The 16,835-nt window shown below is 40.7% G+C and overlaps 1 protein-coding gene across 1 annotated transcript in view; it reads left to right on the top strand.

The window, feature by feature from the left end:
- LIPC (lipase C, hepatic type) overlaps positions 1-16,835 on the top strand; it is a 234,611-nt gene that overhangs the window by 167,399 nt on the left and 50,377 nt on the right. Inside the window, exon 3 of the mRNA XM_036735537.1 lies at positions 12,293-12,480. Coding sequence (XP_036591432.1) covers positions 12,293-12,480 — 188 coding nt within the window. The remainder of the gene's footprint in view (positions 1-12,292; positions 12,481-16,835) is intronic.

The following is a 16,835-nucleotide window of genomic DNA, read 5'->3' as shown; positions in this document are numbered from 1 at the left end:
ATGTTTGAAAGACCAAACTAGACAGGAGCTGTACCACCCACAATCATTTTAGGAACAAGAATACCAGAAAATGAATTTGTCCATCAAGGAAGTTGTGAGGCTGCCATGCTGTTTAATCCTTGTTTTGAGTCGTGGCCTCTCTCACAAATTGCTTCCCAAGAACCTGTGATTTATCTGGCCTCCATTGGGTTTACACTGGTCTGAGGATCCCTTGACTATAATCAGACTCAGAAAGCCACTTCCCCTCTTGGTAATTCCAGTCATTTGTTCTTATAAGAATTCTCCTCAAGTTTACCTCTGTGAAGAAAGAGAGATTCGTAAAAGAAAATGAAGAATGTGGCTGACAAAATACCAAGAGATTCTTAATAGATGGAAAATATGGTTCCCTGACAGGAGGTCTGATTGATTTGGGTGGTAGCATGTTTTTCTTTGTGGCGATCCCATGCTTGTTTTTCTTTCTCTCATGGACATCCCCAGTTTTCTTTTGCCTTTCCTATTACCAAGAGACTGTTCCAGACAAATACCTTTTCTGATTAAAGAAACAGAAAATTAATAACTTATTTACATTTTGGATGGCTTTAGGGGCTTTTTACTTGAACTGATTTAAATATTCAGTTAAGAGGAAGAAATTAAAGATATCTATAGGCATATGAAAAAATGCTCTAAATCACTATTGATTAGAGAAATACAAATCAAAACAACTCTTAGGTACCACCTATCTCTTGTCAGATTGGCTAACATGACAAAACAGGAAAATAATAAATGCTGGAGAGGATGTGGGAAAATTGGAACATTAATACATTGTTGGTGGAGTTGTGAACAGATCCAGCTATTTTGGAAAGCAATTTGAACTATGCCCAAAGGGCTATAAAAATGTGCATATCCTTTGACCCAGCAATACCACTCCTAGGGCTATGTCCCAAAGAGATCACACAAGTGGGAAAGGGACCTGTATGTACAAAAATATTTATAGCTGCTCTTTTTGTGGTGGCAAAGAATTGGAGATCAAGGGGACACCCATCAATTGGGGAATGGCTGAACAAGTTGTGGTATACGAATGTAATGGAATACTATTATACTATAAGAAATGGGGAAGATACGGACTTCATAATAACCTGGAAAGACCTACATGATCTGATGCTGAGTGAGAGGAGCAGAACCAGGAGAACATTGTACACAACCACAGACATATGGATTCCGTGACGACTAACTTTGATAGACTTGCCTCTCCTCAGCAATACAAGGCTCAAAGACAGTTCCAAAGGACTCATGATGGAAAAAGCTAGCTACATCCAGTGAAAGAACTATGGAATCTGAATGCAGATTGAGGCAAACTATTTGCTCTCTCTCTTTTTTTTTTTCCTCTTTTTTTTTTTTTTTTGGTTTTGTTTCTTCTCTCTCATGATTCATTCCATTGGTCATAAATCTTCTTTGCAACTTGACTATTGTGTAAATAAGTTTAATGCAAAGGTTTATGTAGAATCTATATCAAACTACATGCCATCCTGGCGGCGGTGGGGTTGGGGGGGGAAGGGAAGGAAGGGAGGAAAATTTGAAACTAAAGAACATGTAAAACTAAGTGTTGTAAACTAAAAATAAAAAAATCTAACTTTAAAAAAAAGAAATAACATTAAGAGGATGTTGCACTTGTGTCTTTGGAAAATGCCTTCTCTTTTGATATGAATGCTGTGAAATTATTAATTAAGTTATTAAAAGCTATTGTCCTGTTAAAATAAATTAATAAATAAATATTAAGTTAAATGAAAGCTATTTCCTACAGGGGTGGGGAATCTGTGGCCTACAAGCCACACAATTCTGTGAAGTTTGAATTCAGTCAAAGGGCTGCACTTGAGGACCTAGAGGGCCACATGTGGCCTTGAGGCCCCAGATTCCCCACCCCTGGATCCCCTTTAACTAAAAGAAATGTGTAATGTCAGATGAAACCCATTAGAGATAACAGTAATAATAATAAATATCACATTTGTACAGTACTTTTAGGGCTCAAAACACTTCACTCACAACAAACCTGAGTTGCAGGTAATGCCAGAATTATTTACCAGTTTTATAGATGAGAAAATGAAACGTTCTGAGAACATGAATGACATGCCCATGGTAATACCAATGAGAAGTATTGGAGCCAAAATTCAATCCCAGTCTGGTAACTCTCCCACTTCCAACCCCACCCCCCAACTCCAGAGCTCTTTTCACCACAACAAAACACCTCTCTCATAAATAACTATTTCTCTAGGGCTGCAGAAAATATTTTCTTCTTTGCATAGCCATTCAGTTAGAACTGCCTTTAAGCACACATATCCCGTGAATAAGTGCATCTGTTAACTCAAAAAATCAGCTGAGTTGTGAACACTGGCCCCCATAGGACTTTGTCCTGAGTGGAAAGGCTCTTTGAATGACTTACTTTGTCACAGATTTATTTCTTGGAAGAAAACAAAATAGTTTAGATGCCAACCAGGGTGGTGGTGGAATAGAGGCAGAGAAGAAAGCTTTGAAAAGAATCTCATTCCAGAAAGCAACCAATAAAAATAACCACAGCATAGACACTTCTTACTCTGGAATCCACAAAAACAGTAACTCCTCGTGACCACAGCCTTTGGGAAACAGTGAAAATTTCTCGTAAGCTAGAGACCAAAACATAAATTACACTGAAAATTCATCCCTCTCTTCCCACCTACCTTCCCTACTTCTTCTGTTTTTCTTTTTTTAATTGATAAATTTTGTTTTAATAGATCATATAATGCTCCAGCCTGCTCCCAACAATTTATAATCTCTGAGGACAGTTCCATAAAACAACAGAAAAGAGTGATTTTGATTTAAAAGTTTATATAATATTTTGGTCATTTTCTATTTGTTGAAAGAAAGAACAGATATATGTTTTATACCTGGTTCTCTGCTCCCCCCCCCCACAAAAGCACACTTAGTAATAACCAAATATTAGCTCTCAATTCACTTACTTTATACAGTAGAACACCTAAACCCCAAGAGCATCAGGATATCTAGTATCCATGAAAGGAAAAATAATCAACTTTCATTCTGATGGAGGCTTAAACCTTCCAATCCTATGGTTCTCTTTCATGAATTCACCATGTCCTAAAGCATTTTCAGGTCCCCTCCATTATAATAAATGCTGGGTCCCTCTCTATTCTACAATACCACGATGACTTCAGGGTTCCACTGAATGCCCATTGCTTCATTCATAAAGGGGATTTCTTTGGATTAAAAAAACCCGAAAACCATAACAAGTTAACCTGAAAACAAGGCTATAATTAATAAATACTGAACAACCCATGGTAATGGAGAAGCCTCTCATGGTGGATACGAGCAGGCTACAAATCATTACAAAAAAGGAATTATGCAGAGGTGATATGAAGATCTTTATCTCAGAAATGTAAAACTGGAAAGGAATAAAACGACCCAGTCACAGTGAAAGTGAGAGATAACCAATGAACCAGGTAGCACAGTGAATAGAGTGCTGGGCCTATGTTTTACATTTCCTTATATAAAAAGTAAACAGTCTGTCCATTTTTCAATCCCTGTAATTAGTCTTTGATGTGAACCTTATATTTCTCTTGGATCTCGTATGTCAAATTTTCTATCGAGTTCAGGTTTTTTTTGCAAGAAAGTCCTGACAGTCTGGCAATTCATTGAATATCATTTTTTTCCATTCAGGATTATACTTAACTTTGCTGTATAGGATATTTTCACCACAATCCCAGTTCTTTTGCTCTTCAATATATAGCATTCCAAGACCTGCAGTCTTTTAGGGTCACTGCTGCTTGGTCTTGCATGATTCTAATTGTGCTTCTGCCATCTTTGAATTGTTTTTTTCTTGTTGCTCATAATATTTTCTCCTTGAGCTGGTGGTTTCAGAACTTGACTATGATACTCCTATAAGTTTTCTTTAGAGGTGGTCAACAGTGGATTTTTTTCTATTTCTACTTTCTCCTCTTGTTTTAACACTTCAGAACAATTTTCTTTAATTATTTCTTGTATTATTGTATCAATTTTTGATCATAGTTTTCAGGTAGTCCAATTATTATTATGCATTCTCCTCCTGATCTGTTCTCCAGATCAGTCATTTTTCTTATTAGATATTTCAAATTCTCTTGTATTTTTTTTTGTTCTTTATTTTTTTTATTATTTCTTTGTCCCTTATTAACTTCACTGGCTTCCCCATGCCCAACTCTAATTTTCAAGGAGTCATTTTCTTCCTTAAGATTCTGGATCTCCTTTTGCAATTGGTTGACTTTCTTTTCTTAATCTATTTTTTCTTGTATTGTTCTTATTTTTTAAAATTTTTCCTCAAGCTCTCTCATTTGATTTTTAAAGTCTTTTTTAAGTTCTCTATGAATTCTTTTTGGGCAGGTAACCATTTGACATTACTTTTTGGGGTAGAAGAGGCTTTTTTTGTTTCAGTATCTTCCTCTGAAGATGAACCCGTCTTCTCTATTTTCATAGTAACTTTCTATATTTGGGTTCTTTCTCCTTTGCCTGCTCTTTTTTTTAAATTGTAATCACCTGTAGTCCTGGCATATGGGGGATGGTGCCTCTGGCCTCAGATCCTCCTTCAGTTCTCCCCTCTGGCCTGGAACTAAAACCAAGAGCTCCACCCTCCTCTAAGTGCCCACAGACAGTGGTGTCCTGCCCCACTGCTTCTGCATTCCCTGGATGTGGGCTGGCTCCTTCTCCACCATATTGCAATAGCACAGCTGGGCCTGGCATCTCTTATCAGCAGAGGTTTCCTCAGTCTTCCCCTGTTCAGATACCCAACTCTTCACACTGTGGGGAAGTCCTGGAAGTGAAAATTCCTGTGGCTGGGGCTGAGGCTACCTCCCAACCCAGCTAGCCCCAGGGCTCACTACCTGCTGTTTCAGTGGAACTAGCCTGAAGGTGCACAGGGACAAAACCTTGGTCCTGGGATTTTTCTTCAGATCTTTTCCGGTTGTCCCAGGAGGTGACACTGTTCTGCCCCAACTCTTGTCTATTTTTAGTGTTCTACATTTGCCCTGAGGTACTATTTTGTCTTGTTTGTAGGGGAAATCTGGAGAGCTTGGAATTTTCTGACCTATTCTGTCATCTTCCCAGAATCCTCTCTAAATAAGATATTTGTAGAGCACTTAATACAGGGCCTGGCACATAGCAGGTTTGTTCCCTTCTCTTCTGCATTGATATATCCACTGAATATCACAGAATATAAAGAGAGCATGAAGAGGTACCACAGGCAAGTTGGGTAAACTCCCTATGATGAATTTGTGGGAGGACATGGGTTGCAACCTGCATTAGTGAAAGGAATATCCATATCCACTAGAGTTCAGGAATAACCCATGGACAATCTTATTCATCTTGGTTCAACTTCCCATCAAACCCATCTCTCTGTCCAAGTTCAATCTATGAAACATCACATTTTAAGTTCTTGGATCAGGTTGGTCCCTAAAATTGGCTCTCAAATGTACCTTTCCTCCAATATCTGTTTCTCCCCATATTAGTTACCACTGTGACAAAACCACCCCATTCCAACAGGTACAGATGCTCACAAAAAGGCACTCTACCAATCTGTACAAATATTTTTAACCATTTGGTTGAAAACTCATGGCCTTAGGTTCAACCCAAATAAACTAAATAGGTTCAGCCCAAAGTAAACTAGCAGGACTCAGGCACATTGGGTCAGTGCTAATTTTTCATAGTATAATCCAAAGTAAAAATAAATAAGATAATTCAATTTAAAAAGCATTTCTTAAATGATTGCCATATGCCAGGCATTGTGCTGGCAACTGATGATACAAAGATAAAAACAAAGTAGCCCCTGCCCTCAATAAGCTTACATTCTATTAAGAGAAACAACATGGACTGAGATAAACATAGAATATATGCAAAATACATATAAAATTATGGGGGTTAAGTTGGGGGAGACACTAGCAACTGAAGGCATCAGGATAGGTTTCCTGTATAAGATGGCATTTGAGCTGAGCTTTAAAGGAAAATAGGCATACCAAAAGGCAGAGGTGAGGGGGAAGGAAGGTACTCCACCCAAGGGGGAATAATCCTGTGCCAAGGAATAGAGGTAGAAGATGGAATGTTGTGTACAGGAAGCAGAAAGTAGACCAATTTGGCAGAAACACAAGTGCACAAAGCTTTCAGTAAGTAATATGCTGTAAGTAAGCCTTAAAAGGTTTAGATGGAGCCAGACCGTGAAGGTCTTTGAACATCAGAGGAGTTTGCATTTTGTCCTAGAGTTAATTGGGATCCACTGGAACTGCTTGAGCAGGGAAGTGACACCAGTTCGACTTGTGCTTTGGGAATATCACTTTGGCAGCTATGGGAAGGCTCCATTAGGGAGGGGAGAGGCTGGAATAAAGGAAAACAGGAGGTTTTTGCAATCATTGAGGGGAGAAGGGATGAAAGTAGCAGTCAGGTGAGTGGGAAGAAAAGGACAGATGTAAGCTATGTGGTGGCAATAAAATTGGCAATATTCAGCAAGATGGATTAGTGAGGATACCTGGTGTGAATATTGACACAGAGAAACAATTCCTCAATGTAAAAGCACTAAAACCTCAATGGCCTTACTCAGGGTTTTCAAGAGTCTGACCCCTTCTTCTGGGGCACTCAAACAAGAAAGCTGTCTTATCCCACAGGGAAAAGAGGATGATGCCTTCCTCTGTAACTGCTCATATACACTAAAGAGACTCTCTCTCTCTCTCTCTCTCACTCACTCTCTCTCTCTCTCTCACTCTCTCATACACACACACACACACACACACACACACACACTCAGTCCTCATATGTCATGTCTCTCCCCTCTGCAGTCCATCCTTCATAGCTGCCAAAACTAATTTTACTAAAAAAAACAGACCTGATTAGATCCCTCCCTAGTTCCTCTAGCATAAAATAGAAACTTCTCTTTTTGGCATTTAATGCTCTTCACAAACTGACTTTCCAGCCTCATTAGAGATACGGTATTCCCTTTCATCACTCCTTGGTCCAGTCAAACTAACCTTACTGTTACTTAAGCTGTGCTGCATCTCCCACCTCCATGCCATTGCCCAGGCTGTCTTCCAGGGCTGGAATGTACTCCTTTCTTATCTCTACCTCTTAGAATCCCATTTTCTTTAAAACTCAGCTCAAGTACCACCTTTTACATGAAGCACTGATCTCCCTTAAGCTGTGAGTACCTCCCTCTCTTCAATATTACTTCACATTTATTTTTTATATATTTTACATATTCTTTTATAAGTACATATTATCTCCCCAAATAGAAAGTAAGCTCCTTGAGGGCAGGTGCTATTTCATCACTGGTTTTGTATCCCTAGCATCACACATAGTGCCAGGTATATAGCAAACACTTATTAAATCCTTGCTGGATTGGTTGACTGGTGACTGGCAGGTGAAAGTTTGCTCCCCTGTTAAGATGCCTGAGCTCCCTGTGAATCCCACCATCTGCGTGTGTGTTTAGAAAAGTCACATTGGGCTCCAAGAATTTATCTCACTGGCCCAGGAGAGTCATTCAGATTCTCATTCACATTCCCCTCTTAACAAAGGATGGTGCATTTCATGCTGTAGTTAGAGTGAAACTCATTGCCCCTTACTGGGAATTAATAACCTTTAGAATTAATAACTGTCGGGTTTGAAAATCAGTTCCATTAACGCCCCCTTCTACTTTATAGCTTCATCATCCCTCAATACATCTGTTGCTGGAAACCAGAAGCCCAGTACTTACTTAAAAAAAAACCTGAGAGAGAGAGGGAGAGGGACAGGGACAGGGACGGGGAAAGGGGGGGGAGAGAGGGAAGGGGGGAGGGGGGAGGGAAGGAGAGGGAGGGGGAGCAAGCATGAGCGCACTCCGGGGGTTACCACTTTGAAAATGAATATCCTAACTGAAAAGAGAGACATGTGATTGCATCTGTCCCCATTGTCCACAAGGAAACCCATGGTTTTTCTGGAGAGGTAGCAACAGTAATGATGATTCCTGTTTATTTAACATGTGGTGGTTTTGCCAAATGCTTTCCTCACAAGATTGCTGTGAGATACATTGCTGAGGTCCTGCTCAAATTAAAAGAGCCGGGATTCATGTTCAGATATAGACTGGAGTCAGTGACTCCAGAAATCCTATGATTCTTAAGTATTCATTTACACTTCCTCCCCCCCCCCCATTCTGCAGATGAGAAACTGTGGCTTGCCCAGAGCTAGTGAATCGCAGAGCCAGGACCAAGTCCAAATCCAGAACATCCCCCCAAGAGAACAGAGTCATGAGTTTTTTCTTTGCCATGGCTTAGGCCTGTCCCCTAATGATGGAGTATAAACTATTACCCATCTGGAGGTCAGAGCCTCCAGTTTCCCTGATAATAGTAAGGCTTTATCCAGTAATTGTGTATAAATACATGCATTTCACTGAACTCCGTATAATATAATACTATCGTGAGCTATTATGTTTCATTATTATATCATGTAATAGGGTAGTATTCACACTTAGGCTGAACCTATGCTTGGTCCTCATCATGGTCTCTCATCCATAACCCCTTCCGTCCTCTCTGTTCTGGTTTTACCTGCCTCCATACTCAAACTTGACCCGAAGGTCAGCAGCCAGAATTGCCTTCTTGCTATTACTGGTATGTGGCTTGCAGTTCCCTATCTCTATGCCTTTTATAAGCTGTCTCTTTAGCCTGCTAGACTCTTCTTTGGTTCCCTAATTTCGTTCAAAGCTCAGCTCAAACACTGTATCCCACATAAAGCCTTTTCTGATCACTCCTCCCCCCACATGCTGCTGTAGTAACTTGTATTTATTTTGTGTTTACTTATATAGGACACTGTACAGTAGTAACCAGAGCATGTGACTGTGACCTGTGACTACACAGAAAAATGTAAACTACTTTAAGTAAATGTAAAGAGCAAAAAAAAAAAAACAAAAAAAAAAAAACTCCAACTATCCCAAGGGAAAACTTGTGCATCACCCTTGGGCCATCCCTAGCAATATGCCTTCTTTGTTCTGTTCCTATATAAAACCTGACCTGGCCTTAGGACCTTCAGTCCTCTTGCACCAAATACAGGTCTTGTGAGTAAAGTCCCCCAAACAACCCAATTAATTCTAGCAAACCTACACATACAACCAGACTGGCATGGGCCCCTCTTTCTTCAGTATCTCAGCATTCTCTTAGAGGGTCTGTGTCCCTACAATTGGCGTATCAAGACAGAATAGATCAGCCTCCTTACAACTGGCATAGCTAGCAGGATAGTCCACCCCCTACAAACCTTGTGTCCTTACATACACGTTGGGGCCGGGAACAGAGAAGCAAGAGGAGGAGGAAGAACATGCTGGTAGGACAGGCAGAAAGGCCAAAGTTCTCCTCTCTCTGTGCTGGAGGTCTCAAGGCAAGCCCTTGATCCTGCAGTGGTGGTGGTCTCTCCAAGCGTGTGTCTTCTGCTTTCACTTGGAGGGGGTTTTGTGGAGACGGGGAGTGGGGAGGCAGCAGCCGAGGGGCAGGAGGGGTCAGGGGGCACAGTACTGCACAGTAAAGTTAACATAAGTGGGGTTCTTTTGTGGAATATGGTTTTCTTTCAAAATTATTTAAGTTGGATTTGCTTAATGCAATTTACTTAACTTGACTGTATTATTTCTTTTAATTGAATATAAGCTCCTTGAGGGAAAGGATAGTTTCATTGATGTCTTTGAATTCCCAGCTCCTGGTACATAGTAGACACAGTAGGCCTTTAATAAATGCTGATAGATTCAGTCAATAACTCAGTAAGTTGATAAACATTAATTAAGCACCTACTATGTGCCAGGCAGTGTACTAAGGGATGGACTGATTTCTCTGCTCCTGCCTCTGGCATGTTAAACACTACTAAAGGAGAAAAATCACGAAATGAAACTGATTTTACCTCCAAAATTTATGGTGCCAGTTACTAACCTCAGTCTTCATTACTACTCAGTAAATCTTTATTTTCTCACTTTTTTGACTCCCTATCCCATTCCCAACAGTTATTGTTCCAAACTTTTTCCTGTCCCTCAGTTTCCCAACACCTCCCCACCTATACCGCTAGACTTAGCTACTTGCTTCCCTGAAAAGACTGAGATTTGCAGTGGCTTTCTCAACTCCCTTTATCTACTTCTCCTTAGGTCCTAGCATCAAAATCCATTCTCTCTCTCTTCTACACCTTCTACCTGTGCCCTCAATGACTATGGAAGAGTGAGTGAGGCTGATGACTTTGTGCAACTCTGCCTCACTTAAATTCAGTTCACCCATGAAAAAAAAATTCAGTTCACCCATGAGCGAAGACATTACCCATGATGTCATTGGTCCTCTTCAGAAAAGAACACACAAAAACAACACCTGTGCCCTTCAACTCCTGACCCATCATGATCTTGCTCCAACAACTTTGGCATCTTTGATTCCTGCTTTTCCTTGATCATTCACCAAGAGCTTTGGATTCTAACCTCCACAAATATTTCTCAAACTCATGTATGCCTTATTCTCTATCCACACTATCAGCATCATACTCCTATTTACTATATACCAGTACACACCCCAGAATGGCCTTGTATTTACTTTTGTATGTACTTAAGTGCCTGTCTCCCCCAGTAGAATATAAACTATCTCATGGGCAGAGGCTGTTTCATTTTTGTCTCTGTATCCCCATTGCCTGGCACATTGTCATATGTTAGTAAATGTCTGTTGATTGATTCACACTACTGACAGACATTTTCCTTAAGCCTAGATCTATTCACGTCACTCTGCTTCTCAGACTAAAATTTCAAGGTTCTTTGCCTGGCATTTAGGATCCTCTACACCTTATAACTCCAAGTGGCACAATGGATAGAGTACCCACCCTGGAGTCAGGAGGACCTGAGTTCAAATCAACCTGAGTTCAAATCCAGCCTCAAACACTTACTAGCTGTGTGACCCTGGACAAGTCACTTAACCCTGTTTGCCTCAGTTTCCTCATCTGCAATATGAGCTAGGGAAGGAAATGAGAAAACACTCCAGTATCTTTGCCAAGAAAACCCTAAATCAGGTCATGGAGAGTCAGACACAACTGGAACTATTCGACAACACCTTACAGTTCCAGGCTTATTTTATCCTGCTTTCCCCCACGTGCCCTATAACGGCTCTCATAGCAGAAGTATTAGAGTATGTGTGGACATTACCGCACCCTCTGGAGACGTCAAGCCTAGACTGTCATTCTAAAGCAGCCAAAGTAAGTTACCCTATACCCCACCCATGCACAACTTGGGTTTTCTAATACTTTTGCTTTCAATGTTCTTGATGCTTGGATAGCTCTCATGCAGCCTGACTCACTGCCTCCTTCACCTATGGAATTCCACTCAGCCTTCAAAACTCAACTAGAGAATCACATACTTTAGAAAATCTTCCTTGGTGTCCCCAGTGGGTAGGAACCTCTCCTCCTCCCAGACCTTGGACTGCACATAACACCTCTTTAATCAGATGTCATTTTCATAATGGTTATCTGGGGTCATCTTGTATCTAAATTCTGTATTTTCCCCAGTGCCAAGTGCAATGCTTTACACATAGCAAGCTCCTTATAGATGTTTGTTGAATTGAAATTAATAAAATATTATTACGATATTTTCCCTCACACTGAACTCGGAGCGACAAGACCTGAGTTTGAATGCTACCTTTGCCATTTGCTACCTTGTATGATATCAGAAACATCACTCAGCTTCTCAGGGTCTCACTTTCCTCCTTTATAAAATTAGGCAATTGGACAAGATAACTGCTAAAGTCCCTTCTATCCCGAGATTTATGATCCTATAACCTTATAATCATGAATAATGCTTTGCACTCTGTGGAATACGGCTGGTGAGGTCTCCAAGCTGAGATGGTCAGTGAAAGGAAACAGCTTTTGTAAATGATATTGTGTGGTATTACCATCACGCTTAAATTATTATTATTTGTTAACATTATAAGCTATGCTACAAGAAGAAGGAATAATGTGCTATGAGTGCTTATTAATGATGCCAAGGGGGAAATTACCCTGAACTTCAATGTTTTGTCCAATAATGGAATGGATATCGTGTATTTCACAAATTCAGGTGTAATTACTTTGTGTTCTTAGTACTTCCAAGCATTTGGAGAAACTCCATTCAATTCAGCAATCATTTACTAAGCTCCTACTCTGTGCTAGGCACTGAGGGTACAAATAAACTAGTGAAACAGCCCCTTCCCTCAAGGAGCTTATCTTTTACTATGCAACTCACTTAGTGATCTGGACAAGAGTGGATGAGATATGAGGTTCACCACAATTCCCTGACCTTTTGTTCCAGAAGCAGCAGGGAGAAGCCCCCAGGACCTGGAAATGGAGAAAAAGTCCCTCAAGAGAGAGACCAGGTTCCTCCTCTACTCCAGTGAAAATGGTGACAGCTGCCAGATTCACCTTCATCATGTAGACACACTTGACAAGTGCAGCTTCAATTCATCTCTCCCTCTGGTGATCATTGTCCACGGATGGTCGGTATGACATTCTAACATCTTTTCTTCCTCTCTCCATATCCCCTAGTTGTCCGGCTTCACAAAAAAGAAAATCTGTTTTCTCAAGGAGTGGCACCATCTTCTCCCTCAAAGAAAGATTAGGCCTTGTTTCTCAAAAGGAGATGGGAAGCCCTGGAGAAGGCGGTAGATTAAGAACTCCCAGTGAGATGCTGAAGTCCAATTAAGCAATTGGGCTGTCACATGGCAAGACTCATGCTAGAGATGAGTTTTCTGCTTTCTGGATCGTGGCCAGAAGATTTGGAGCAAGCAGATGAGTTAATGTGCTGAGTCCTGTGAGAATTCAAAACTTGTTGCATTCTTTGGGTACCTTTCCCTGCCACCTAGCCAGCTTTTGAATTTTGTTTTTGTAATGCACATCTCCATCTCTTAATTATTCACACTCATACTCATCCCAACCCACTCCAAACATCCCCCCCCTTCCTGTCTCTCCTTTCTTTACAAAAGACTTCCCCAAGTCTTCACAACTCCCCCAAACTAAGTGAAATGCACTTCTCATTTAAGGGCCAAATGTCAAAACACCAAATCAGAACTAAACCCATAATGAAACTAGTTTTTTTCTCTCTTTCAGCAAGGAATGGAAGACACATGAATCAAGTGATACTGGGGTATGGGGTGAAGGAGGCACAACTGATGAATAGTAATTGTGATTTGGGAGAGCCATTCTGACAGCCACCCAGATTATAATCCTCTCCTATCCCCCAGTTTCAGGCCTGAATGTTAGAAAATAAGGGGAGGAATACAAAGAAGGAAAAGGGATGTAGGAAAAGAATGGCAGTATTGTAACTTGTCCCAGAGTCTGGGATCAATCAGAAGCATCCCAGGAGTCAGCAAAATTACACAAATTTAAGATCACAAGTGCAATTATAGAATTTTAGATCTGGAAGGCATCATCTAGAGATTACCTAGTTTAACTCCATCGTTGACAAAGAGAAGGGAAACTGAGGTCCAGAAACTTAAATGTGTTGCCCAAAGTTATATAGCTAGTTAATGGCAAAACTGGAACTGGAATGTTAATTCAGTTGAACAAGAATTTATTCATTACCTACTATCTGCAAAGAACTGTGCTAGACACAGATCACGAAAGGAAGGAAGGAAAGAAAGAAAAAGAAAAAGAAACAAAGAAAGAAACATAGAAAATCATCTCTGCAAAGAGCTTATATTCTACTGGAATCCAGTGTAGTGCTCTTTTCACTGTATTGTAATTGTACCTTGGAGGGGTGTATTCTTAAGCTATTCAGAAGAATACATGCAATTACAGAGGGAAAAGGCCAGACACAGTGTGTACACCTGTTTGGTCAGAAAAGCATCCATATGGGGATCTAAGCTCATTCCTGATTGTACTATAGTTCTCGTAATGAGATCCACATGGATCTGAACACAGATCTCATTCTCCAATCAACCTATACTAATTAAACTGCCAAAAAGAAATTTATTTTCTGCTTTCAAGGATGGCTTCCTGCAAAACTGTCAAGTCAATAAAACTTATTTTGGATGTGCTCAAGTTCCCATTTCTTCAACCTTTCTCCATTTATTTGTGGCCCCTTTTGTCATTGTTCAGGCCCTTCCTCAGTGACTTTCATTCTCTATCTCCAACTCTACCCTCCCCCCTCATCCAAACCTGTTCTCAGAAGAAGGTCTAAAAACTCATTCACCCTGAGGTTTAATGATTGATAAAGGCTTAATGTGTTATCTCTCCTGGGGTTATGAGCATTTTAACCTGTAACAAAATCTTAAGCTATGAGAATGAATCTATAGTGCTAAAATTTTAGGCATCAGAGACTTTATGGGCAAAGAGTTAGATTGTAGCAAGGGAACCTTCCCAGCATCCCTGGAATCACACTCTGCATACAGCTGCTGGCTAGTTTGCTACCTTCAAAGTTTTTTCTTTACCATTTTAAAGCAAAAATGATTCTTCCCTACCTTTCTCAGCTCCTCCCATAGGGACTGCAGCGCCTAAAGCATTGACAATGATACTTTTCTTAAAACAAGCTAAACTAAAGATCAGAATCTAAATCCTCTCCTCTGGGAACTCTTCAAAAGAGGAAAAAACAGATTGGAAAGAACGTTTACAATTCAGAACCATCAGTAAATGAAAAGCATTCAATTTACTCAACTACTTAAACCAATAGGATGGGTGCTCAATTATGTAAAAGGAGTGAAAGAAACATCTGGAAAAGGCAAGATGTGATCAGAGAGAGAACTGGGAGAGAATCACAAAGATGTTGGAAGAATTGGAAGCGAGGAAAACCTCAAAGAGTCGGAATTAATTAATAAATAGAAGAGAAACCTAAGGAATGACTTCAGAATTCATAGACAGTGAACGGCCAGAGGGTCAAGCTCAGCCATTCCCTGTTTATCTTGAAGCCAGAGAAGGAGAGGTAGGAACTTCCAAAAGGTTCTACACTAGAACAAATGAATGATCCGTTAATTCATTTACTGACTCATTCATTGAGGTGGATTCAGGACTCTCCGGAAAGGACTTCTGTGTCCATGAAGGACAACATTTTTTTTTCTCTCCGGTCCTGAATTTCTACAAATTATTACCTTGTCCAAAAAGTTGTATATTATTTAATTTTTTTTAAAAAAGGAAAAGGAAATAGGCTGTCCTGTGACAATCACAGGAAAAGAAGGAGGGGTCTCTCTCTTAGTCATCACTGGCAAGATTCTTGTTGGAGTGCTCCTTAATTGGCTGATCCTTCCCCCGAAGAGCCAGGGTGGCTTCAGAAAGGGCCAAAGAAAGGTCAGTATGATGTTTGCTGCCTGACAACCACGGGAGAAACACCAGGAGCAGAACAGAGGTCTGCACACAATATTTGTTGATCTGACCAAGGCATTTGATACTGTCAGTTATAAGGGCTTGTGGAAGATCATAGCACAATTTGGTTGCCTGGAGAAGTTCATCAGGATTGTACACCAGTTGCACAACAGCATGCTTGCCTAGGTTCTGGATAATGGATGATGCGCTTACACTTTCCCAGTCACCAGTGGAGTGAAGCGAGGCTCTGTGCTTGTTCCCATGATTTTTAGCAGGATGTTTTCAGCAATGTTGTCAGAGGCCTTCAACAAGGGTGCAAACGGCATCAAGGTCAACTACCCCACTGATGGTAAAGTACTTAACTTGAAAAGGCTACAAGCCAAGACTAACATAGAGGGAGAGCTGTTCACAGATGATTGTGTGCTCAGTGCAGCCTTTGAGACCAAGATGCAACAGGATTGATTCTCTGCCACTTGTGCTAATTTCAGCCTGACAATTAACACAAAGAAAAGAGAGGTTCCCCACCAGCCCGTACCACACAATGCATCCATGCGTGGAACCATCAGTTGTCACAAATGGAGAGATTTTGAATGCTGTGGATAAGTTCACTCGCCTTGGTGATATACTTTCCAGGGATATATACGTAGATAGTGAGGTTGACACACACATTGCCAGAGCTAGTGTAGTGTTTGGGAGGCTCCGAAGGAAAGTGAGAGAGAGGAGGTATTAGGCTCCCTACCAAACTGAAGGCCTACAGAGCCATTGTGCTGACCTCATTTTTGTATGACTGTGAAACCTGGACAGTACGCCAGCACCATGCCAGGAAACTGAATTGCTGCCATGTGAATTGTCTTAGGAAGATTCCGAAGATCATCTGACAAGATAAAGTACTGGCCACCAATGTCCTTTCTTGAGCTAAACTGTCAAATACTCAAACCCTACTGCAGAGAGTGCAACTCCGATAGGCTGGCCATGTTGTTTGAATGACAAATGTATGTTTGCCTAAAATACTAATTTTATGGAGAACTTAAACGTGGTAAGTGCTCACACAGAGGTTAGAAGAAGCTATACAAGGACACTCTCAAGGTCTCTCTGAACAACTTCGGAACTGATTGTGACACATGGGAGACACTAGCACAAGACCACCCAACATGATGTGCCCATATCAGAGAAGGTGCTATGCTCTGTGAGCAAAGCAGAATTGCAGTAGCTCAAAATAAATGTGAGATGTGCAAATTTAGAGACATCTCCCTCCCAAATAGTCAGATGAACTATTTACGCCTGACCTGTAGTAGAGCCTTCCAGCTTGTAGTGGTCTGATCAGCCACAGTAGGACACACTGTACCTTGACCTCAACATAGTGATATCATTTTGGTCCTCTTTGAGCATGAAGCACAGCAACCGACCAACCCTGCCCCAAAAGTTGTCTGTTGTTTAAAAGTAAACAAACATAAAACTCTCTTGCAAATGAAAAACCCACAGAAAGGACTCCCATAGCACCAATCTACTTGATGATAACAAGGCAGAATCTCTTTTTAGTAATAGACCTAGAAATAATAGTT

The sequence above is a fragment of the Trichosurus vulpecula genome, chromosome 8 (genome assembly GCF_011100635.1).
Source record: "Trichosurus vulpecula isolate mTriVul1 chromosome 8, mTriVul1.pri, whole genome shotgun sequence".
Classification (NCBI taxonomy): Eukaryota; Metazoa; Chordata; class Mammalia; order Diprotodontia; family Phalangeridae; genus Trichosurus; species Trichosurus vulpecula.
Note: the sequence above shows the minus strand (reverse complement) of the source record. Positions and strands in the feature narration are given on the sequence as shown.